The sequence below is a fragment of the Medicago sativa genome, chromosome 7 (genome assembly GCF_051527215.1).
Source record: "Medicago sativa cultivar Bolivia chromosome 7, Bolivia_mono, whole genome shotgun sequence".
Lineage (NCBI taxonomy): Eukaryota > Viridiplantae > Streptophyta > Magnoliopsida > Fabales > Fabaceae > Medicago > Medicago sativa.
Window position 1 is genome coordinate 61,268,647 of NC_140755.1, and position 26,058 is coordinate 61,294,704.

The window sequence follows — 26,058 nt, forward strand, 5'->3', positions numbered from 1 at the left end:
CAGTCACTTTTGGTCTCCATCTGGCAGGTAAGCTTCTGAGTATCTTGCTTACATGATCAGAAGCAACATAGCTCTTCTTTAGAATCTGTAGCCCAGAAACTAAGGTTTGAAACCTTGAGTACATCTCCTCAATAGTTTCATCATCCTTCATCTTGAATAACTCATACTGATGTACGAGCAGGAGAGCCTTTGCTTCTTTGACCTTCTTGCTCCCTTCATAATTTGAACAGAGAGAAGCAAACATAGCTTTAGCAGTGGATTTGTCACTCATCTTCATGTATTCTGCTTTGGGTATGGCAGTGACAAGGGCTCCTCTGATAATATGATGCTTCTTGTAAAGTTTCCTCAGTTCTGGAGTATGTTTCTTTCTATCCACAGCAGCTCCTTCTTCATCAAGGACTAAATCACCAACACCATCTTCCAGAATATCCCATAATTCTTCATCTAGGCTCATGATGTAACTGTAAAAGTTGGTCTTCCACCAAGAGAACTCTTCAGCATCTCCATTGAATTTTGGAATCTTTCCAACACTGAATTTTTTACTGTCACTATAATCATGTGAGACATGTTTATAGCTAGTATCACCAGAACCAGTAGGAGGAGGAGTAGACATGTTTTTCTCAGATCTTTGACTGTTGCACGGTTAAGTGTTACACAACAGGCCAAGGCTCTAGATACCAATTGAAGGTGAGAAAAACACAAGAAGGGGGGTTGAATTGTGTTTTGAAAAATTCTTCGTTTCTCCTAAAAACTGAACACACTGATCAGAAGCTAAGTGAGACAGCTTCTGAAGTGATAATCAGAATCTAAATGCAGCGGAATAAAACAGAGAGAGAGAAGAAGAACGACACAAAGCAATTATACCGGTTCCTTCCACAATCCGGAAGTAGTCCAGTCCCCCTTGCACTTCCAAGGAGATTTCACTATGAGTAATATCTGATTACAAATGCTCAAGCACACAAACAAGAGACTTCCTTTGCTCAAGCACACAAGCTAGAGACTTCCTTTGCTCAAGAACACAATCAAGAGACTTCCTGCTCAAGCACGACTGCAAGAGACTTCCTAACTAAACAAAATTACACAGAAAATTGTTTAAGGTTGAACACTTGATATACAATCAGAGGTGCTCTCAATACAAATCAGATACAGACTCAATGGACTTAAGAATTTCTAAGATATGACTTTTAGACACAGAAATTCTAAGTGAATGCAGAACAATTTCAGCAGAGATTTGGCACTTGTAAAAATGTTATGAGTCTTTCGTTTAGCGTTCTTGCATTACCAAATTTCTAGGTCTTCACTCCTTTATATAGAGGCGTGAAAGAGACGTTGTGAAATTGCCAGCACACCAAAGAGTCGTTGTTGAAGCTTGATCTTTCACCAATGATCTTTTGCCTGATTTGGTTGTTGTCCTATGAAGAACCAATTTGAAATCCATTCCTTATCCAAAGGAACATATATGCAGGCGAGACCGTATTCTGGAGCTGTTTTCTTGTCTTGAAGCGTGGACACAAAACAGAGTAGTGGAGAACGTGGCTGTACAATTCGTACAATAGTACAATGTCAACGCTTTCGTCCAAATTGCAAGCACATGCCTTCAAACACCTTTGAAATGACCGTTGCAATGTTCCACTAATTTTCTGCTATGTTTTCGAAACCAATAGACAGCTTTTGCAATGTAGATCCTTCAATCTTTGAATGTTTTGCAAATCCAGTTGATCTTCAGCTTCTGGTGAAATGACTTCTGATGAGGCAGCTTCTGATGATGCAGCTTCTGATGAAGCAGCTTCTGCAGCTTCTGATGGTGCAGCTTCTTCAGCTTCTGATGATGTGGCTTCTGGACCTCTTGTCTTCAGAAGCACTATTCTTCAGGAGCAGCTTTACTTCAGGAGCGGTATTTCTTCAGGAGCAGCTTGACTTCAGGAGCGCTTTGCCTTCAGAATCATCTAAGCTTCATTTCCTTTTGCTCTTTATTTGCTCATTCAGAACCAACCAATGATGTAACTTTTTAACTGTGGTCATGTACACTTGAACAAATATTAGCTAGTCCAATTTACAATTTTTAATACCTTGTTATCATCAAAACTCTTTAAGGTTCATTGTTAAACACATTTTGTTCCAACACTAACTGCTTAGGAAAAACATGACTCTTGGACTAATAGAGACATGTTGGGATGAAGACAAAATGGGCCCGAATAAAAGAATAAAATTGAGCAAAAGATCGAGAAGGAAATAAAGACATAGAAAATAAGATCACATGTTGGTTAGTTTCAAGTTAATAAGAGACAAAAAATAAAATAAAAGTGTGAAGTGGGCGGGGTAGTTTAAATAGGGAAGTAGCAAAGCAAGGTAGTCCAAATAGAGAGGTAGTGAACTCTGTTTTACGAGAAGAAGTAGGATGTCATAGAAGTCTACTTAGTTCCAATTTAAATAGAAAAAACAAAGATGAGAAGAAGCACAAGATAATAAGTAAGAAAGTTATTTCAAATCTAGCGAGAACCACCGTGAGAGATGTGTACAACGTTGTTCCCTTCTCCGCGTAGAAAAAGCGACATGATTTGTAAAAAGTGAAGGATGAAATGACGGCGAGAAGGAAATCGAGCGTTTCAAGAGAGGCGAGAGGTGAGGTTAGGGTTATGTGTTCGACGGCCAGGGTGAGAGGTGAGAGAGAAAACGAATCTGAGAATTGTGTTTTACGAGGAGAGGCAAAAGAAATATAGTGAAAAATTGGTTTTCCCCTCATTTGTTTCATTCCAATGATGTGAAAAATATTTAGAGATTAAAATACTAGGTTTACTAAAATTGCGAAAATGCCACCGCGGTTTTTTCCCCTCATTTCAATTATACACTGATGTGAAATGTTATATGCTATTACATTTTCGTCTCAGGTACTTATGGCCACCAATGTGAAAGACAACCAAAAGTTTACTAAAATTTCAAAATTGCCACTGTGTGTATCTTTCACTTCATGTATTTCTGCACTAATGTGAAAACTCTTTGTTAAATGTCTTTTTTCTACTAGTAGCTTCCATCAATTCATTAAATGTTCACATGTTTGATTAAATGGCCTATCATGTAATTTTAAAAATAATATATTCTTTCTTCGGTTAACTACTTTTCGAGAATATAATTCTCTTATTCTAAATCTCTTATTATTATGGCTCCCATGTTTCATTCTTATTTCATTACACCAATTAACCCTTATTTGTGTAGCTCTTCCAAAAACTAATTGCCGTTTTGTTTTTCCTATACCAGTATATATTGTGTTATATATATATATATATATATATATATATATATATATATATATATATATATATATATATATATATATTAAAACGTGATACTTAGCGTGTGGAATAACATGAATTAGGTATCTAATCCTAAGAAATTAAAAGCCAAGCAAGGAATGAATAAAAGGAGAAGCCGCATGGTAACAGAGGGAAGACATATAGTTAAATTAAAGAACAGTAAAAGCAAATATCCTTTTTCCATGAATTTTACTTTTCTTGTCCATGAGTAAAGTGGTAGACATTATATAGTTTTTTCTGAGGATAAAATACTTTAGTAGTGAAGATTAGTGATAGTGATAAAACTCGATTAAAGTGGAGGTGTAAGATTTTTATTAAGCAAGCATATTTACTTATCTTGTTCATTAGGTAAAGTTTCAAGAGCATGAAAATTTAAAGCACTGCGTACACTGAGCCCATCTATATATAATACGCATTTTGATTTGTATTTTCATCAAGTTTGAAAGATCAATATCCCTCAACCATTATCATATTGAATGAATGATGGCATCCCAAACTATTAAAGAAAAGTTTGTGGAACTACAAAAATCAAAGCAAATACCCCAAAATTCAAGACCGAAGATACAAAGGGTGCTAAAGTCTCTCAGAAATAGAAAAAAATTTGAGAAGCATTACTCACCCAAGTTTGTGTCAATAGGTCCTATTCATCATCACAACACAAATCTGATATTAGCAGAGAAGTACAAACTTATGTGGGCAGCAAAATACATAGAAAACACGGGACACATTCCAGAGGATCTACACAAAAAGATTGAAGATAACATTGATGAACTGAAGGGTCATTTTGACGACGATGTTTTAGCTTCAACCGAATGGTCTTTTTCAGGCTTTCGTAGCCTTGAAGAAAAGCTGTCATGGATGTTGTTCGTGGATGGATGTTCTTTGCTGCACATCTTGGAGAAAGCCGATCTTCTTTACCCAGAACACATGAATATGAAGGTTGATCAACTGGTTCTTGTGATGATGGATGTGCTTTTGTTGGAGAATCAACTGCCTTATGAAGTACTCAAGCTTTTGTGGAAAGATGAAGACGAGAGTGGATTGATAGAAATTATGACGAAATTCCTCGACTGTCATCATTGGGCCACACCAGATGAGTCACAGTCAGATAAGAACAAGGACATGGTTCCAAAAAGAAAAAAAGAAGGAGAACATAGTTTATCAATACGAAATGAGTCACAGTCAGAAACACCCTTTCATCTTCTTGATCTTCAGCGTAATATCATCCTCAGTACATCTACACCCAAGGTACAACAGAAATATTAGAGACAAAAATAAAATTTGTTACTAAATTTTTGTCTTTAAAACTTAACGCAAAATTAGAAAAAAAAAATTTCCTTTTTCCGTTTCTAAATTTCATCACTATTTCAACTTTTTTTTATCAGTGTTGCTAAATGGTGCGAATGAATATTCGCGCGACTTGCACGAAGGGGTTATTAAATGCCCAATATACTAAGCTATGGTCTTTTTTGTTTGTCCTTTTTTATTCTTTTGGTAAAATACTTTGTTTTTTGAAAAGGGGCAAACTATTATATTCTATAATTTCATTTCAAGTTTTAAAAATCTTTACATTGTTGCTGGGTGTATACATGATCATTATTTTCAAGGTTGTGAATATAGTTCAATTAATAGGTGATCTAGTGTATATTGAATTAATGTATATTCAATCAACGTAATGTATACAAAAAGTTTTCTAATACGACAGAGCTATTCTAGTTAATGGTGGAGGTAATTCTCCGGTGAAATTGCAATGAGGTTACAAAGAGATTCTAGAGAGAACTCTATAAGAGAGTCAATGTAAATGGTGAAAATCACAAATTACATAGTTTACTACCACATCAACAAATTATATTAGATGGTCAAAATCATATATAAATAAAAAAAATGGAAGACCATAATTGCACAATTAAAAATAAGGGAAATACTAAAGAGTGACCTTAAGACATTTGTTAAGAGAATGAAAATAAAAATATTGCATTGAAAAATGGAGAAAAGCGATGAATTTAATTTTATAAGACATTGATTTTCTTAACAAATGTCGTTAGGGTTGTTAACATAGCACTAAAAATAAAGGACTAAAATTACAACTTTAACAAAAAAAATATATCAAAGTACAATTAAACCTATATTTGAAAAAAATATATAAGAATTTTATTATTATTATTATTATTTTAATCAAAATGAACAGTAAACTAAATATGTATAAAATGCCTCAATCTTTCACACAAAAAAATGTATAAAAAGCCCTATATCGATGCACCATGGCATTTAGTAGGAGAGCACATGGCTGCCGCACTTCATTTTCTATAGAAGTTGAATTGAAAAAGTTAAAAAAGGTAATTTGTGGGTTTTGCACGATAGATGATTCGCACCACACAACATTTTTCTTTTTTTATTAGTTTAAGTTTACCTATCATTAATTTTCAACTTTTTGATAAATAAACGGGCATAATTTCCATTTTTGGTATACTATCGTATGCCCTTAGCATTGTTATCAAAAACGCGACTTAAGTCCCAAAATCCTGGTTTTTGCAACTTTGTGTAGCTTCAACGACTCAAATCCATAACAAAGTCCCAAAAATAGGCAAAATCCTATCAAAATCGCATAAAATCGCACAAAATCCTGAAATCCGTTCAAAATCGTAGGATTTTGATGGATTTTGAAGGATTTTGTTCATTTTTTGATAAGGGTCAATGTTTGACCCGGTTCGTAAATTGACCCGATTTGAATCCACTACCCGGTTCTATAAATACCCTAAAGGCCAAAAAATTTCATTCTTTCACTTCCCCCACACTTTCCTTCATTCTTTATGACTACTAAAGAATATTTGCATCTAGGCTTTGAGTCATTTATGTATTTTGTGGACTCTGAACTTTAGTCATTTATGATATATGCAATTTATAACATATCTTTAACATTATTTTTGTTTTGGTACAATCCTCGATTTTGATTGAAATTTTAATGTTATGTTCCAATCCATTTCTGTTTGAAACAAAGATTAAAAACAATGAAGCTAACAAAGAGAATTGGAGTAAGAAGAGTCGAGATGAAAGGGTCAAGATGATGACATATCGGAACATACAAGATCTAAGAGCTGTAGGAATAAGACTTAAGTCAAGCAAGACACGAAGGCCAAGAGACATAGATTTCTCCGAAGGATGGTTCGCTGCAGAACTGACTCTTCCTGAGATCGTTGTGGACGACACTTCAGCCGCTACTTTCCTCAACCTGATAGCATATGAGATGTGTCCAGATTTTCATAACGACTACGGGATTTGTTCTTTCGCAGCGTTCATGGACTCGCTTATCGACAGTCCTGAAGATGTGAAGGTACTGAGATCCAAAGAGATTTTGCTCAATTCCCTTGGGAGTGATGAGGAAGTTGCTGAACTTTTCAATATCATAAGTACTGACTTGGTACCTAATGCAGAAACATATAATGGGGTTAGAGCCAAAATACATGATCATTACCGTAATAGATGCAATACATGGATAGCAGAGGGTTTTCACACTTACTTCAGCAGTCCTTGGGCCATTATTGCATTCATTGCTGCTCTTATCGCCCTTGTTCTTACCTTCATTCAGACATGGTTTACGGTTAACCCGCCAAGCAAATAAAGGTGGTTCGTTGTGACAATGTTGTTTTCGTTATGACACTCATCACTTCTCTGTGGATTTTTAATAGGTTGCGTTTTTTTAGTGAATAAATTTTTTGTGAAGTTTGCGTGTACGTCTTAACTATGGGTATTTCAAAAATAAAGAGTGCTTTTATATTTATGCTATGTGTTTGAATTGAAACATGAATAAATTAATATTCTAATAGATGATCTACGTGTTTCTATATTGGTGAGATTAAGTTGATTTTGTTTAGATGAGTTATTTAATATTGTGTTCATCCACATTGCATTAAGTGAATATCAATTCTGTTTTCATGATTCTATTTCTTTTCTTTCAAACCTTAGTCGTGCAATTTTAATTTCATTGTTGGTTAACACGAATATTGTTATTGCTCTAATCTATTTTGAGATAATCCATTGATGCTTTCAAATTAGAGTCAAGATTATTCGAATCAAAACTGAGCAATGTTCCGCAAATCGAGTGTTAACTCTCCGAGTTTACCAAATTTACGTTTCTAGGTATCAAAATCGTGTTAACTCGGAGTAAAACTCAGTTTCTGATAAAATCGGAAGGTTTGACGAGTTTGACCGAGTTAACACTCGGTAAACTCGACCGTGTTTATCGAGTTTTAAAAGTTTACATCTAAAAAATAAAATAAAATTTTTTTTTTCAAAAGCCAATTCATTTTCTACAAGTCCAAAGACTGAAACAGTTACCTTTATAGTAACACGTTGTTCTTGAAATGAAACGTTTCTTTTTCTTTCTTCTCTGAGTTCTCAAACCATGAACAAGGGAGCACATACCAGTTAGGGTTGCAATTCCGACGGTGGAAATTCAGATTTCGACGTCGGTGATTGCGACGCCGGTTAGGGTTGCAGTGGTGGTGTTTGTTGACCTTTTGAAGAAATTAACTAGTTCATTTTTTAGATAGTTTTATTAACAACTCTAGGAACTTGTGACGCTTTCTTTTTTGGATGATTTTATGGATGGCTTAAACTTAAAGACTTATGAAACTTATGATTTTGTGCGTTAATTTTTGTATTTCGATGCTAAGTTGAGCATAATGTTTTATTATGGTAGTTTGGTATAATTGGTCTTTGTAATTAAGTCATATTTTGCACCATTGACCTATTTACAATATTATATTAGCTTATATATGTCATGCATATAATATATTTAATATAGTTTTAATTTTAGGTAAACTCGTACGAGTTCTCGAGTCTAGTTTACCTAGGCAAAACGAGTTGAAGTAAACTCTCGAGTTGCAAAACCTTGATTCCTTGTGTTAATTCGAATAAGGTTTGATTGAATTCAGTTTCTAAATTAATTGTGTAACGGTTGTGCAAGAACTTCAGCTAATCATAATTTGTGATGGTTTAACGGTTGTAATCTGTCTCAGTAGGAATTCAAATAAGAATCATAGTCAGTTGATTGGTTAGTCTTGTAATCAAACAGAATTAAAATCATAAAGAAAAAGGGAACAATTCTTTGAACAGATGATATATCCCATAAACACTGTCGTAATCAGTTAATCCATCATCTTAAATTGATTGTTATTTCAGTTTTTTTTTTTGAAAATAATTGAAACCCCCGATTTTATGCTATCGCATTCTATTTATTTGATAATTTTTAAGTCAGAAATCCTCGTGAGGGCGACCAAAATTAACTACCTTGTACTGCTCTTTGTAAATTATTTTTTTGATCGCGTGCGACAGCCATCAAATTTTTTTTTTTTTTTGAAAGGAGCCATCAAATTTATTGTATGTTATATATTAAAATGTGATACTTAGCCTGTGGAAAAACATGAATTAGGTATCAAATCCTAAGAAATTAAAAGCCAAGCAAGGAATGAATAAAAGGAAAAGTCGCATGGTAACAGAGGGAAGACATATAGTTAAATTAAAGAACAGTAAAAGCAAATATACTTTTTCAATGAATTTTACTTTTCTTGTCCAATGAGTAAAGCGATGGACATTATATAGTTTTTCTGAGGATAAAATACTTTACTAGTGAAGATTAGTGATAAAACTGGATTAAAGTGGAAGTGTAAGATTTTTTTTAAGCAAGCATATTTACCTATCTTGTTCATTAGGTAAAGTTTCAGGAGCATGAAAATTTAAAGCACTACACTGCCCATCTATATATAATACGCATTTTGATTTGTATTTTACATCAAGTTTGAAAGATCAATACCCCTCAACCATTATCATATTGAATGAATGATGGCATCCCAAACTACCCTTGAAAAAAAAAATTGTGGAGCTAGAAAATTCAAAGCAAATACCACAAAATACACGACCAAAGATCCAAAGGGTGGCTGGGTATCTAAGAAATAGAAAAAACTTTGAGAAGCATTACTCACCCAAGTTAGTGTCAATAGGTCCTATCCATCATGACAATACAAATCTGAAGACAGGAGAGGAGTACAAACTTATGTGGGCAGCAAAATACCTCGAGAATACAGGACGCAATCCACGCGATCTACACAAAAAGATTGCCGATAACATGAATGAACTGAAGGGTCGTTTTAGCGATGATGTTTTAACTTTAACCGGCAACTCTCTTGAAGGCTTTGGTAGCCTTGAAGAAAAGTTGTCGTGGATGTTGTTTGTGGATGGATGTTCTTTGCTGCATATCTTGGAGAAAGCCAAGCTTCATGAACCAGGGCAAATGAATATTAAGGTTGATCAACTGGTTCTTGTGATGATGGATGTGCTTTTGTTGGAGAATCAACTTCCTTACGTGGTGCTTAAGCTATTGTGGAAAGACGACAATGATAGTGAATTGATAAAGACCATGAAAAATTTCCTCAAATGTCATCATTGGGCCACACCAGATAATAAGAGGAACTGGAGGTGGCGACGCAATCAAGAGACTAGCAATATAGTTCCAGATAGAAAAGGAAAAGAACAAAAGGAGACACCATCAGAGACACCATCAGAGAAGGAGAAGGACATGGTTCCAAGAAGAAAAGGAGAAGGAGAACATAGTTTATCAATACCAAATGAGTCACAGTCAGAGACAATACCCACTCATCTTCTTGATCTTCAGCGTAATATCATCCTCATTACATCACCAAAGGTACAATAGAAATATTAGAAACAAAATTAAAATTTGTTACTAAATTTTTGTCTTTAAAACTTAGGGCGCGTTTGTTTCAAGTTTATCAAATTTATCACTATTAGAAAAATATTAGAGACAAGTTTATCAAAATTAGAAAAATATTTTTCCTTTTTCCGTTTTTAAATTTCATCACTTTAAAAAAAAAATATTAGTTTTAAGTCTACCTATCATTAATTATCCAACTTTATGAGAAATAAACTGTCACAATTTCTATTTTTGGTTTATTAACATGCGCCCTTGGTGCACATGTTAGCAATTTCCATATTATAATTACAAAGTGGAGGATAGTGATTAGAGAGGGATGTGCATAATAGTGATTACAGGGTTGAACTAAAATAAAATAATTAATACTAGGTAGAAAAGATAAAATAACACTTGTTTTAAAATGTTTTTTCTTTGCAAAATGTGATATTTATTATTGTAAGAGAAAACAAATTTTGAAATTTTATTGTTATGATCCAATCCATTTCTGATTAAAACAGAGTAAAAGCAATGAAGATAAGAAAGAGAAATGGAGAAAAAAGAGTGCAGATGAAAACGTCCAGATCACATACAGGAACATACAAGATCTAAAAGCAGTAGGAATAAGACTTAAGTCAAGCAAGACAAGAAGGCCAAGAGACATATATTTCTCCGAAGGATGGTTCGCTGCAGAACTAATTCTTCCTGAGATCGTTGTGGACGACACATCAGCCGCTACTTTCCTCAACCTGATAGCATATGAGATGTGTCCAGATTTTGAGAACGACTACGGGATTTGTTCTTTTGCAGCTTTCATGGACTCGCTTATCGACCATCCTGAAGATGTGAAGGTACTGAGATCAAAAGGGATTTTGCTCAATTCCCTTGGGAGTGATGAGGAAGTTGCGGATCTTTTCAATATCATAAGTACTGACTTGGTACCTAATGCAGAAACATATAATGAGGTTAGAGCCAAAATACATGAGCATTACTGTAATAAATGCAAGACATGGATAGCAGAGGGTTTTCACACTTACTTCAGCAGTCCTTGGGCCTTTATTGCATTCCTTGCCGCGTTTATCGCCCTTGCCCTTACTTTCGTTCAGACATGGTTTGCAATTAAACCGGCTTGCTGATAAAGGTGGTTCGTTATGGCAATGTTGCTTTCATACGAATAAAACTTCGTAACGTTTGTGTTGGTAATGCACCACGCATAATAATTGCCTTCTGGTAAGGCAAGTAGTGTACTTCACTTCGCTGTGGTTTGTTTTGAATTTTTGGTTTATGGTGGTGTGTCCCTTCTTGAGTCTTGACTATGAGTATCTCAGAAATAAAGAGTGCCTTTTCTGTGTTGTGTGTTTGAATTAAAACATGAATTTTCATATTTCAAGTTAGTTTATTTAAATTTATATTCTCATAGATGATCTAGGTGTTTCTATATTGTTGAGATTATGTCGATTTTGTTTAGATGAATTATTTAATATTGTGTTCATCGACATTGCAATAAATGATTAGACCAAATGAGCTAATAAGACAAGTATGCTATAGAGTATATTACTAGACATGGCAATAAACAAAGTATTGGTTACAAAATAACCTAACAACAGATAACTGTGGTACATAAAAAACGGAGATACGGACAGTTAGTGCCATCTTTCCGCTAGTAGAGCTTAAAAAAGTCAATTATTTTAAGCCTGCATTTGTCAGAAGTAGCAAGGCAACAATGCCGTAATTATTTAGATCGCATTCATCTATAATTTTATCTCGTGTGCGTTGTAACAATCTTTTCACATTTCCTGTATGCAGTTGATTGTGCTTATATGTGCATGTAGATAGTAAAATCGGTGGGAAGATTTCTCTTAGAAAAACATGAACCTGAATCTATTGAGAATAAACTAGAATTGATTAGATGTACTTTAGTTTATTCTGAGGACATATTAGTCAAATTCAAGAATAGTAAAAGCAAATATCCTTTTACTTTTCTTGTCCATTGAGTAAAGTGATGGACATATAAAGAGGACAGGTATAAAAATCGATTAAAGTTGAAGTGTAAGATTATTTTAAGCAGGCATATTTAGTTATCTTGTTCATTAGGTAAAGGTTTGATCAGAGCATGAAAAACTAAAGCACTATATTGTGCCCATATTATATAATACACATTTTGATTTACATTTTCGTCAAGTTTAAAGATCAATATCTCTCAACCATATTATGGCATCCCAAACTATTAAAGAAAAAGGAATTTTTTTTATCTGCCCTAGTTGAAACCAAAAAATCAAAAAATGCCCTAGTTGAAACAAAAATACCAAAACTGCCCTACTTTTTCAGAGTTGACTGGTATGTCACAAGTTGGACTTGCGACCTACCTATGTCACAGTTCCGACTTGCGACATACCCCCTATGTCACAAGAGGCAATGGCGACCTACAAACTCTCAAATTTTGCAATTTTTTTGTCCTTATTATATGTCACAAGTGGGACTTGTGACATATTTATTTATTTACATTTTCGTTTTTTTCTATTAATTAAATAGAATTAGTTTTAAAAATTTTTAAAAAAATAATTGAAATAAATATTTATGATTATTTTTTTAAGGAAAATATTTATTATTTATTAATATGACACATTTAAAAGTACAATACATTTTTGACCAAAAAAAAAATACAATACATTTAATTATTTCTTCTTCGGGCATTAGGTGGTCGTGGTCCCATTCCACACCATAAACTCTCAAATTTTGCAATTTTTTTGTCCTTATTATATGTCACAAGTGGGACTTGTGACATATTTATTTATTTACATTTTCGTTTTTTTCTATTAATTAAATAGAATTAGTTTTAAAAATTTTTAAAAAAATAATTGAAATAAATATTTATGATTATTTTTTTAAGGAAAATATTTATTATTTATTAATATGACACATTTAAAAGTACAATACATTTTTGACCAAAAAAAAAATACAATACATTTAATTATTTCTTCTTCGGGCATTAGGTGGTCGTGGTCCCATTCCACACCATGGTGCGCCAGCATTTCTTGCTGCATTATGTCGCGTTGGAGCGGGAGGAATAATTTGACGTCGAGATCTTTGACGATGAATTGGTTGATCGTCAGTTTCGTCGTTGTGCACTTGACTACTTTAACCAAGCGTCAACGAAACATCGTCTTCCCTGCATATTTTTTTTTAATTGCATTTGGTTTGTATTTTATTAAATTAAATATTAAATATTTATTCTTCGTTTAAATGTATTGTACCTTTAAATGTGTCATCTTAAATCATAAATATTTATTTCAATTATTTTTATAAAAATTTTTAAAACTAATTCTATTTAATTAATAGAAAAAAATGAAAATGTAAATAAATAAATATGTCACAAGTCCCACTTGTGACATATAATAAGGACAAAAAAATTGCAAAATTTGAGAGTTTGTAGGTCGCCATTGCCTCTTGTGACATAGGGGGGTATGTCGCAAGTCGGAACTGTGACATAGGTAGGTCGCAAGTCCAACTTGTGACATACCAGTCAACTCTGAAAAAGTAGGGCAGTTTTGGTATTTTTGTTTCAACTAGGGCATTTTTTGATTTTTTGGTTTCAACTAGGGCAGATAAAAAAAATGCCCAAAGAAAAATTTGTGGATCTACAAAAATCAAAGCAAACACCCCAAAATTCACGACCAAAGATACAAAGGGTGCAAGAGTATCTCAGAAATAGAAAAAACTTTGAGAAGCATTACTCACCCAAGTTGGTGTCGATAGGTCCTATTCATCATGACAACACAAATCTGAAGTTAGGAGAGAAGTACAAGCTTAGGTGGGCAGCGAAATACATAGAAAACACCGGACACATTCCAGAGGATCTACACAAAAATATTGCAGATAACATTGATGAACTGAAGGGTCAACTGGTTCTTGTGATGATGGATGTGCTTTTGTTGGAGAACCAACTTCCTTACGTGGTACTCAAGCTATTGTGGAAAGATAACGAGAGTGAATTGATAAAAGTAATGACGAATTTCCTCGACTGTCATCATTGGGCCACACCAGATGAGTCACAGCCAGACACTACAAGAAAAACTGCATTTTGCGACCTTTAAAATGACAAATTGCGACTGTTAGAAGCGTCGCAGATGTACAATTGCGACCCTTCCCCAACAGTCACGGATGTTGGGGTCGCAAGTGTCTTTTGCGACCCTTCATAGAACAGCCGCACCAACTGCCGCAAATGGCACTGCGACAGTTGCTAAGGGTCGCAAATGAGGAGATTCAAATGGATTTCAAGGGACTTGCGACAGTTGGGGAAGGGTCGCAGATGCATAAAATTTATTTATAAAAAAAATATTGCGACAGTTTGCAAGGGTCGCAGATGTTGAGTTAATTTAAAAAAAAAATCAATTTTTTCCTGAATTTTTAATAGAACTATTTACTAATAAAAAATATATAAAACTAAAATAATTCATAATAAAAAATATGAACAAATTCATAAACTAAAATATGAATTTTACATTCATATAAAATACAAACAAGTGATACAATAAGGTTTCTTGAGTTCCTAACATGAAAATTTAATCAATTATGTAGATGATATTTGGCGAGGAAGTTGTTTTGATCAACTAGAGATGAATAGACTCCAAAGAATGCTATGCTCTGTTTGGTGATTCTAAGTCTTCCACCTAAAAATAAGTCAAAGATTATATAACACAATAATTAACAAAAATAAGCAATAATGTCACGCAAGTCATGATTCTAACTTATCGCGCAATTAAACTTATAATTACTTTCTGATATATTTGTCAAAAATAACCACTATGGAATAACCATTAGCTATTTATTACAGAGAAGCTTACAAGACCAATTAACATCAGGAAGAGCACAAATTTGTACACACTTTTTGTAGTTCCTATTTTCTCCAAAACCCTTCAATATTTTCATGAGTTTGTACATATAGAGATTGAAAGGATAATCATGGGTATAAACAATGTCCACTTTTTACTTCAGATAGAAACTAACATGGTTAAAAAATTGAACTAATCCTTCTATAAAATCATGTTCTCAAATTTACATATGATCTATAACAACCTAAATCAAAGGTATGTCAATTAGGTCTATTGCATAGTTCAAAACCATTACTAAATATTGATTCCATTAGGCACCAAAGAAAACTGAATAAACAAATCAAATAGATTGATTACAAGTTCAACAATAGGAAACTTATAGTATTCCTAGAATGAACTTACTTGGTAATGCCATTGATATCAATAAGTTCTTCTTTTGTTATCGGCAGTCTCTTGTTTATTTGCTGCAACGTATCATTGCTAAATAGAAACAACAACTTATCAGATGCTTTTATCAAGAAAAGAAGATAAATTGATACTTGTATAAACCAAAAGTGACACTCTTTAGCAGAATTATCAAAAACTAACTAATTCCATGAGGCACAAATACAAGGTGCTGCAATTTGCAGTAGAGAACTCTTGAGATTAAAACACAAATACTCAAAAAGACATGAATTACAACAATTCTTATAGCTTATTATCCTGGATTACTTTGTTCCCTGGTGCCTAAAAACATTTTGAAACATGTAGTAAAACATAATTGAAAAATCTACTCAATGCATTCAAGCAATAGCTGTGTTTCGATGAGACATGGTCCACTACAGAAAAAATCAGTGGCCTTTAATCACATTTAGAGTGAAAACCATACCATAACATAACTTTGCACATATTCCAAAAGCAACAGGTTTAGAGTGAAAACCATACCATAACAGAACTTTGCACATATTCCAAAAGCAACAGGTCCTCCAGGAATGTCGTGGATGTGAATTTCTTCGTTATCCTCATCTGTGTTTGAAACCAACCTTTGCAAGCGTAAACTTTTTCTATTTGACATATATTTGATCTACTTTGCACATATTGGTTTATGATACAACACTATGGCATAATTTAATCTACTCTAAATGCGACTAAAGTGGTGGTCCATATAAGAGCGCTACCTTTCGAGGAAGAATACCCAACTTCTGGAAGCACTCCTTGTATTGGAAAAATGATGGCTTCGACTAACTCTTGGATCTGTCAACAAAACCCATACTATTGATCATAAGATCCAGTTATCTTATTGACCATAAATTCATTAAAAAAAAAAAAAAAGAAGGGCTTCAATTGGTGTTGCTATCTCAACCTATGGCTTATACAGTTATACATACATAGCAGCTGAGCACACAGATTAGTGTTCAAAATCAGATTAATTGCTGTAGTAGAAAATTTAAAATCAGCACAGTTTGAACCAAAATCAACATAAAAAACACTCAAATCAACATTCATCCTTTTCTATAGAAATAGCTTATACATAACACTAAACTATTATTACATATAAGTTGTATACCCAAACAGGGCCTCAAAACCAGCACAGTTTGAACTAAAATTGCATCATATTCAAAAACTTTCAACTAGCAAAATTAAGTCAGAGAATAAAACTTTACCCAAGTCAATCACTTATTAAAAAAAAATACCCTTATTACACAATAAACAAGTTCAAATACATTCTTATAACTTCAATTTTTTTCAGTTCTGAATTTCAAATATTTGAACAAAAACTTTAATCGAATTAAAACCAGCAATTTCACCTAAAATTTCATGAGCAAAATCACCTCACACCATCAGTTGTCACACCAGGCTGAATAATCCGAGCGGCTGCATCCAACACCTCCCTTACAATCTATGAATCAATTTGCGAAATTAAAGTCTAAAGTATGCCACTCTACTCCAATATACAAGACGAAAGATAAAGAAAAGAAATTTTCACCAAAAGTTTATTCACATAACACAGCCACCTCAACTATCCTAAAAGAACATAGTTTTTCTTTTAAATCATTGTATGATCATTCACAACATTTAACTATTGATTCTCGCCCTCATCACACATAGCGGATAATAGGTTTGTTGGATCTCATCGTTAATGAACAAAGTAAAAGTAATTCATGTATCACCAAGTCAAGTCTCATACAGTTGGCCTGCAACAAACTCCAAAATAAGGAGCATATCAAGCCTCGTGAAAATGAAGACATCAGTGTTGTTAAATAGCAGCTGGTGCTATTTAGTGCCAAATGTTGTCAAATAGCGTTTGTAGCAGCGTTGCATAATTACATATCACTCATGTAACAAACCACTATTTTTTGCAATTTACAACACAGGGAATACATGAACCAGTTTTACGTTGAAATATGAATTGAAATAGTATAGAGTTTAAAACTTCTCCATGAGAATCTAAAAGGGCGTAATGGTGGAACTCACCCGACATGTTTCTCTCATTCTTTCAATCTGGTCTGGTGTCTTGATCTACAAATTAATATCAGTTAGAAAGTGGAATAAAAGAATACAGCCAATGTACAAGCAACTTGATCTTGCATCAATTGAACCTCGGGTATGTTATGAAAAATAACTTCAAATTGTATTTAAGTAAAGAAGTTAAATACTTAAATTAGAAAAAATGCAAGGCATCTAAATAGGAAGAAGTCAGATAACTCACATCATCAGCCCAATCAGCTATAACAATATGAGCTGGGACAATCCGTTTACCAGATATGGGATATGGCCACAGTGCCCTTGCAAGAGCAGAAATAAAATTTTGGTTTTAGCAAAATAATTGGGGAAAGAAATGCAAGGTGCAAATATCTAAGATGCTGAAACTAAAAGCATCAACGAAAACAAGGACAACAGGGACTATGATTTGCGAAAACATAAATATATTGTTACTGATAACATATTCTTCCGTTATTAATTAAAAAAATAGTAAACTATCAGAGTTCTAAAATCAGAAGGGACTCAAAGCGGTGGAAATTTACCCAGTCCAATCAAAGTAAGGATGCTTTGGAGTTCGACCCTGCCCTCTCTTCACGCAATATAACCATCCTTCACCAAGTGAGTCTGAATTCTGTGTACCAACTGAGGATACCTTTGCCTTCAGATGCACTGATTTGTGCGAACTCCATGAAGATTTAAAACATTCCCGAGAGCTGTCAAAAGATATCAAAATTGGTTTCAAATATATGAAAGATATCAATACTATGAAGAATAAAATACTGAGTGATTCAATAGATAGTGGTAACTTGTAGCAGTAATTATTTAGTAACTGACTGTTCACTCATTACTAGCAACATTGCTCAACCTCACCTTCTATATGGTGCCCTTCGGAACAACAATGCCATCCCTTTCACCAAAATGCTAATCACTAATAACTAAACCAATCTGCTATAAATATTAAATTAGATCAATCACAGCTTATTTCTTTTTGGTTCACAATAACTAAAACAGAATTACTAGTCAGAAGTCAGAACCAAATCAGTGTTGTCAATCACAGATCGCAGATAATAGTCGTTTGTTGAAATTCCATTACGCTACAGCACTATAGCCTCTATTTGACAACACTTTATACTATATCGTCACCGTGTACGGCAGAACAATAGCAGTTCATTAAATTCCTCTAGTAACAACATTACCTAATTCAAATACATATAGAAATAACATTATTACACAATAAAAAAAAAAAAATTATATACATTTTCCTATGCTAATTCTGAATTTTAAATTTCATGTTCAACACAATGGAAATTATAAGTTATAAATCAAAAATAAAGTAAATAACGAATGAAATAGAAAATTACTTCGAAAAAACAAACTCTAAAACATAATTTGACCTAAAAATACATCAAATTTATAGCTTTAACTAAGTCAAATACATAAAATTAACCTTAACACAGTTCAAGATTGAACTTTTTTATCACAAATTATGATAAACTGTTTGGGTCAGCGAGTGGAAAAATGAACCCAGCGAGTGGAAAAAGGAACCAAGAAATGAGATAGAGAGTTTATACCTTATAGATCGAGAACCCAGCAAGTGGAAAAAGGAACCCAGCGGTCGAGTGGAAAAAGGAACCTAGCAAGTGGAAATGGAACCCAGCGGTCGAGTAACGAGTGGAAAAAGGAACGGAATGAAGAATGAAATTGGAAAAAGGAACCCAAAATTATGATAAATCCATGTTGTAGCAACTAATTGTGGGTGGGATCTTAAATGAAATTAGAAAATGAAACTGGGGGAATGCTTCGATTGAGCCAGGGATGGTAGAGATTTAGATTTCAATTTGGGGGAAAGTGGGATTGTGGGTGAGAGTGGTGGAGATTTAGGTTTTAGATTGGGGGGAAAATGAAATTGAGGAATAAATCTGGTTTTAGGGTTTTGGAAGTGTGAGAGGGAGAATGAAATTGGATAAGCGGGAGTGATAGATATTTGGCCAAAAATATATCGTGAAACTTTGAAAAAAGAGTATAAAACCTACGACCCTTAAGTCTAACGGTCGCAGTAACTGTCGCAAAAGTGTAATCTGCGACAGTTCTAAGTCAAGGGTCGCAAAGTATGTGTCGCAAAATGACAAATTTCTTGTAGTGAGATAAGAAGGACATGGTTCCAAAAGAAAAGGGAGAAGGAGAACATAGTGTATCAATATCAATACTCATCTTCTTGATCTTCAACGTAAAATCATCCTCACTACATCTAATTCCAATGTACAGTAGAAATAACAAAAAAAAGTACTAGAAAAAATTGAAATAACAACAGAAATTACAAACAAACAAAACTATTAGGTTACTAAATTTAAGAAACAGAGTTTGTTTCATCAGTATATTTCAACTATTTTTATTAGTTTTATGTCTTTCTACCATTATCATAATTAAAAAGGGGAGGACAGTAATCAGAGGGGTGTACATAATAGTAATTAGAGGATTAAACTAAAATAAAATAATTAATACTGCATAGAAAAGAAAAAATAACACCCTTTTCTTGACTTTTGATATTTTTGAAGGGGAAATAACACTTTTTTAAATTGCTCAAATGTGATTATTATTGCTGCACATAGAAAGTTAAGATTTGAATATTTTTTATTATCATGAGTAAGATGATCCAATTCATTTATGATTAAAACGTAGACTAAAAGCAATGAAGCTAACAACAAGAAACGGAGTCAGAAGAATTCAGATGAAAATGCCAAGAAGAATTCAAAGGAAGATGTCAAGATGATGACATACAGGAGCATACAAGATCTAAGAGCAGTAGGAATAAGAGTTAAGTCAAGCGCGACACGGAGGCCAACAGACATAGATTTCTCTGCAGGATGGTTCGCTGCGAAACTGACTCTTCCTGAGATCGTTGTGGACGACACTTCAGCTGCTACTTTCCTTAACCTAATTGCGTATGAGATGTGTCCAGATTTTGAGAACGACTACGGAATTTGTTCTTTTGCAGCTTTCATGGACTCACTCATTGACCGTCCTGAAGATGTGAAGGAATTGAGATCAAAAGGGATTTTGCTCAATTCCCTTGGGAGTGATGAGGAAGTTGCCGATCTTTTCAATATCATAAGTACTGACTTGGTACCTAATACAAAAATATATTTTGAAGTCAGAGAAAAAATACATGAGCATTACTGTAATAAATGCAAGACTTGGATAGCACTGGGTTTTCACACTTACTGCAGTAATCCTTGGGCCATTATTGCATTCCTTGCTGCGTTTATCGCACTTGCTCTAACTTTCATTCAAACATGGTTTGCGGTTGACCCAGCTTGCTAGTAAAGGTGGTTTGTTATGGCAATGTTGCTTTTGTACGATTAAATTATGTTACATGATAGAATATGACTTTATGTAATTATGTTAGTAATTATTGCTTGACTTTATGTAATTATGTTAGTCATTATGTTAGTTATTATTAGGTAATTACTCTCCATTATTTTGTAATTACTTTCCTAGGTTTGACTCTACCTATTGTAACTATATGTACTCTTGATCATTATCAATGAAAGGCACGGAATTGATTTCCTTCATGGTATCACGAGTCTAATTTCCAGTAACCTATCTCTTTCTTCCTTACAGCCGCCGCCACTTTCTTCAACCAAGGCCGCCGCTTCCTACTCCCTTGAGCCGCCCACTGCCGCTCAAGCGTCTTCCTTAGCCAAACCAACTAGCAGCTTTCTCTTGTGTCGCGCCTCTCTCTTGCGCAACCCATTGCTGCCACACCATGTCTTCCTCTCCTGCCATGTCGTCGTCCGCCGCCGTGTCCTCCACCACTGCCGCGACCTCCAATTCGGCAAAACCTGATTTTCATCCGGCCCTTGCCGTGACCAATATAAAAAATAGCATTCCCTTTGTGCTAGAAATGGAGAAGGATCACTACGCCATGTGGGCTGAATTGTTTGAGATTCATGCTCGTGCCCACAAGGTTGTCGATCACATTATTCCTCAACCTGGAAAAGAGAAGCATGCTTCCACTGATGCTAGTTTTGAAATGTGGACATTCTCGATTCAACGGTTCTTCAATGGATTTATTCCACCATCTCTTTTGATCTCCTTACCACCATTATGGAAAAAGGATCCACTGCCATGGCTGCCTGGAAACGTTTGGCTGACATCTTTGAGGATAATCAAAACTCACGTGCAGTTGCTCTTGAGCAAGATTTCTCATCCACTCGCATGGAGGATTTTCCAAATGTTTCTGCCTATTGTCAACGTCTCAAGCAACTTTCTGATCAGTTGAAAAACGTTGGAGCACCTGTCAGCAGTCACCGTCTGGTCCTTCAGCTGGTGTCTGGTCTTTCTGAGCCGTACCGCGGGGTTGCCACCTTAATCCGCCAAAGTAATCCATTGCCATCATTCTTTCAGGCGCGATCCATGCTTACCTTGGAGGAATCCGGCTTGGCAAAAATGCACAACACTAGTTCTCATACTGCCTTGCACACTGCAGCTCCAAAGGACTCTGATGACTCCTCTCAGCAACACTCAAATCGTCGTCAGAACAACCGCTCTAGATCTGGACACAACCGCAACAATCAGAATCGCCCAAGAGGGCGTGGATAGCGTGGTGGTTCACGCTCCGATGGCCCCTTTGGACCTGCGGCAGCAGCTTCTTCTTGGCCTTCTCAGCCCTGGCAGCAGCAGTATCCACCCTGGTCTCCTTGGGGTTGGACCCCACCTCCTTGGGGTGTGCCTCCTTGCCCTTATCCTACATCTCAGTGGACTCGTCCCACCGGTCCTTCAAGTCAGCCGGGCATTCTAGGTCAGCGCCCTCAGGCTCACACTGCTACGGTTTCACCAGCACCCACTGACATTGCAGCTGCTATGCATACCATGTCTCTCACTCCTCCGGATAGCACATGGTACATGGACACTGGAGCTTCGTCCCATACAGCCGCATCGCAAGGTAATCTCTCGTCTTATTCTAATTTGAGTCATTTAAATCAGAAACTGATTGTTGGTAGTGGACAAGGTATCCCAATTCAAGGGTCTGGTCACACAACTTTACCTACATCTCACAAACAGAAACCCTTAAACCTTAACAATGTTTTACACACACCACAAATTATTAAAAATTTGATTTCTGTGCGACAACTCACAACTGACAATAATGTTTCTGTGTCATTTGACCCATTTGGTTTCTCGATATTTGACTTTCAGACGGGGATTTCTCTCATGAGATGTAATAGCCTCGGAGATCTCTATCCAGTCACCTCTCCCTCTCACTTTGCTGGTCTTGCTTCCAGTATCTGGCACAGACGCCTTGGTCATCCTAGTTCTTCTATTTTGCAGTCTCTTCATAAAAATAAGTTCATTAGTAGTGAACAATTGAGTACTAAGACTATTTGTAATTCTTGTGTGTTTGGCAAACATGTTAAGTTGCCTTTTAATTCATCCAAAAATGTTACTTTAATTCCATTTGATATTTTACACAGTGATTTATGGACATCACCAATTTTAAGTTCCTCTGGTCATCGGTATTATGTTTTATTCTTGGATGATTATTCTGATTTTTTGTGGACATTTCCTATAAGCAACAAGTCTCAAGTTTTTGAAATGTTCATTTCACTTTCCAATCAAATTCGCACACAATTTTCTCAAACTGTCAAATGTTTTCAATGTGATAATGGGCGTGAATATAATAATTCACTATTTCATAAATATTGTGTTGATAATGGTCTTATTTTTCGTTTCTCTTGCCCTCACACATCATCTCAAAATGGCAAGGCGGAACGTAAGATACGCACTATTAACAACATGATTCGCACTCTTCTCGCTCATTCGTCTGTTCCTCCCTCATTTTGGCATCATGCACTTCAAATGGCCACATATCTTCTTAATATCCTTCCTCAAAAGAATCTAGCCAATTACTCTCCAACCCAACTCTTGTATCACCGTGACCCCTCCTACACACATCTTCGTGTCTTTGGTTGTCTTTGTTATCCTTTGTTTCCATCAACTACCATTAACAAACTACAACCACGCTCGACCCCGTGTGTCTTCTTAGGGTATCCCATTAACCACAGAGGTTATAAATGTTTTGATTTGTCGCACAGAAAGATCATTATTTCCCGTCATGTAATTTTTGATGAGACCCAATTCCCCTTTTCCCAACTATCTTCACCACCTCTCCCTGACTATAAATGTTTTACTGATGACTTACACCCACATATTGTCCACCAGTGGAATAATCCTACCTTACAACCTCTTCCTGCTAACTCTCCTAGTCCGCCACCTGACCATCTGTCTCCCTCTATGGCCGGAACCCCTAATACTTCTCCTACCATGACATCTTCTTCCACCTCCATAGATTCACCTAATACCTCTCCATCACCTACACCACCGGCCCCGCCCGTACCTCCTACTAGGACCATGGCCACCCGTAGCATGCGAGGTATCCACAAACCCAGAAAACTCTTTAACCTTTCTGTCACCATTGATGATCCGACCATCTCACCACTTCCCAAAAACCCTAAACTAGCCTTATCTGACCCTAATTGGAAATCCGCAATGCAGTCTGAATTTAATGCTCTTATTAGAAATAATACGTGGGATTTGATTCCACGACCTTGTGATGTTAATATTATTCGTTGTATGTGGATTTTTCGTCATAAAAAGAAATCTAATGGTGTTTTTGAGCGTTACAAGGCTCGTCTTGTAGGTGATGGCAGGTCACAGATTGCAGGTGTAGATTGTGATGAGACATTCAGTCCTGTAGTAAAACCGGCGACGATTCGCACCGTTCTCACCATTGCACTGTCCAAATCCTGGCCTATTCATCAGCTAGATGTTCAAAATGCATTTCTACATGGTGACCTTCATGAAACAGTATACATGCATCAGCCACTAGGTTTTCGTGATCCTCATCGCCCAGATTATGTGTGTCGATTGCGAAAATCACTTTATGGTCTTAAGCAAGCGCCTCGTGCCTGGTACCAGCGCTTTGCTGACTTTGTCTCCACCATTGGATTTCAGCATAGCACTTCAGATCACTCACTCTTCATCTACCGACGTGGCTCTGATATGGCTTACATCTTGCTTTATGTTGATGACATCATCCTCATCACCTCCTCCCATGATCTTCGAAAATCTATCATGGCACTCCTTGCATCTGAGTTTGCCATGAAGGATTTGGGTCCACTGAGTTACTTCTTGGGCATTTCCGTGACTAGACATGATGGTGGACTCTTCCTCAGCCAGAGTACTTATGCTAGTGATATTATTGCTCGAGCAGGCATGGCCTCGTGCAAACCTTCTGCTACTCCAGTTGACACCAAACAGAAGCTCAGTACCACCGCCGGCACTTCATATGACGATCCTACTCTATATCGAAGTCTTGCAGGAGCCTTGCAGTATCTTACTTTCACCCGACCTGACATCTCTTATGCTGTCCAACAGGTGTGTCTTCACATGCATGCCCCTTGCACCGACCACATGCTTTCCCTCAAACGCATCTTGCGTTATGTTCAGGGCACCCTACACTATGGTTTGCATCTTTATTCATCCCCTATTGAGAAACTTATCTCCTACACTGATGCTGATTGGGGTGGATGTCCTGACACCCGTCGTTCGACCTCTGGCTATTGTGTGTTTCTTGGTGAAAACCTCATTTCCTGGTCTTCCAAACGACAACCCACACTTTCTCGCTCCAGTGCAGAAGCTGAGTACAGGGGTGTTGCTAATGTGGTTTCTGAATCGTGTTGGCTTCGCAATCTTCTCTTAGAGCTTCACTACCCACTTTCCCAAGCTACTTTGGTGTACTGTGATAATGTTAGTGCCATATACCTTTCTGGTAATCCAGTGCAGCATCAACGTACTAAACATATTGAGATGGACATTCACTTTGTTCGGGAAAAGGTCGCGCGTGGCCAGGCACGCGTCCTTCATGTTCCTTCTCGTCATCAGATTGCTGACATTTTCACCAAAGGCCTACCTCGAGTTCTTTTTGATGATTTTCGGACCAGTCTAAGCGTCTGTGAACCTCCCGCTTCGACTGCGGGGGTGTGATAGAATATGACTTTATGTAATTATGTTAGTAATTATTGCTTGACTTTATGTAATTATGTTAGTCATTATGTTAGTTATTATTAGGTAATTACTCTCCATTATTTTGTAATTACTTTCCTAGGTTTGACTCTACCTATTGTAACTATATGTACTCTTGATCATTATCAATGAAAGGCACGGAATTGATTTCCTTCATTACAAAAATAGGTCAAGTGTGTGTTGGCATTGCACCATAATAATTGTCTTCTGGTACGGCAATTAGTGCACTTCAATTCTCTAAGGATTGTGTTGAATTTTTTTTATGAATTTTTGGGTTAAGTTGGTGTGTCCCTTGAGTATCTAAAAAATGATGAGTGCCTTTTTTCTTTGTGCTGTCTGTTTGAATTGAAACATGAATTTTGATATTTCAAGTGTATTTCTAAGAACTTCTGTTGAATTGTGTTATTTCAGAACAGTTATTTCAACTAATGAACCATCTATTACATGTATTATTTTATAACTGTTATTTCTGAGTTTGACAGAAATTACGCTTGGGTTAGTGTAAAAATCTAAAGATGAAATTTGTTATGCATTTCGTCATTCTATCTCTTCGTAACTGATCATTATCGATCGATTAAATATTTCAATTACAAAGTTGAAGTACTGACGAGGGATAATCTATTAATTGTTTCCTTAATCGATTAAAGATCCCATTTCTGTAAAA

General features: G+C 35.6%; 3 protein-coding genes and 2 pseudogenes across 16 annotated transcripts; 4 read left to right on the forward strand and 1 right to left on the reverse strand.

Moving 5' to 3' along the window:
- The first annotated feature begins 3,573 nt into the window (after positions 1-3,573).
- LOC146907383 (UPF0481 protein At3g47200-like) lies at positions 3,574-7,210 on the forward strand. Its single transcript, XM_085730536.1, has 2 exons — positions 3,574-4,559; positions 6,310-7,210. The coding sequence occupies exons 1-2, from the start codon at positions 3,792-3,794 to the stop codon at positions 6,928-6,930; spliced, it is 1,389 nt and encodes a 462-aa protein (XP_085586662.1). The 5' UTR covers positions 3,574-3,791; the 3' UTR covers positions 6,931-7,210.
- Positions 7,211-9,033: 1,823 nt separating this feature from the next.
- Positions 9,034-11,384, forward strand: LOC146907384 (UPF0481 protein At3g47200-like). Its single transcript, XM_085730537.1, has 2 exons — positions 9,034-10,011; positions 10,536-11,384. The coding sequence occupies exons 1-2, from the start codon at positions 9,364-9,366 to the stop codon at positions 11,148-11,150; spliced, it is 1,263 nt and encodes a 420-aa protein (XP_085586663.1). The 5' UTR covers positions 9,034-9,363; the 3' UTR covers positions 11,151-11,384.
- Positions 11,385-13,628: 2,244 nt separating this feature from the next.
- Positions 13,629-20,658, forward strand: LOC146907385 (UPF0481 protein At3g47200-like; annotated as a pseudogene). The gene is made up of 3 exons (XR_015020596.1): positions 13,629-14,074; positions 19,452-19,568; positions 19,989-20,658. The product of XR_015020596.1 is annotated as a UPF0481 protein At3g47200-like (transcript).
- On the reverse strand, positions 14,495-19,307 carry LOC146907386 (methionine aminopeptidase 1A-like). 13 transcript variants are annotated; one of them, XM_085730543.1, is made up of 11 exons: positions 18,881-19,307; positions 18,344-18,505; positions 18,180-18,254; positions 17,852-18,022; positions 17,536-17,611; positions 17,301-17,345; positions 16,658-16,725; positions 16,004-16,079; positions 15,771-15,851; positions 15,249-15,326; positions 14,495-14,684 (listed from the first exon to the last, which is right to left on the reverse strand). In XM_085730543.1, the coding sequence occupies exons 3-8, from the start codon at positions 18,212-18,214 to the stop codon at positions 16,067-16,069; spliced, it is 408 nt and encodes a 135-aa protein (XP_085586669.1). In that variant the 5' UTR covers positions 18,215-18,254; positions 18,344-18,505; positions 18,881-19,307; the 3' UTR covers positions 14,495-14,684; positions 15,249-15,326; positions 15,771-15,851; positions 16,004-16,066. The 13 variants fall into 13 exon arrangements, with proteins under 13 accessions (XP_085586669.1, XP_085586673.1, XP_085586670.1 ...); XM_085730547.1 differs by having other exon boundaries at positions 16,634-16,725; XM_085730544.1 differs by lacking the exon at positions 18,344-18,505.
- Positions 20,659-20,690: 32 nt separating the features above from the next.
- Positions 20,691-22,534, forward strand: LOC146907387 (uncharacterized; annotated as a pseudogene).
- Positions 22,535-26,058: the final 3,524 nt, after the last annotated feature.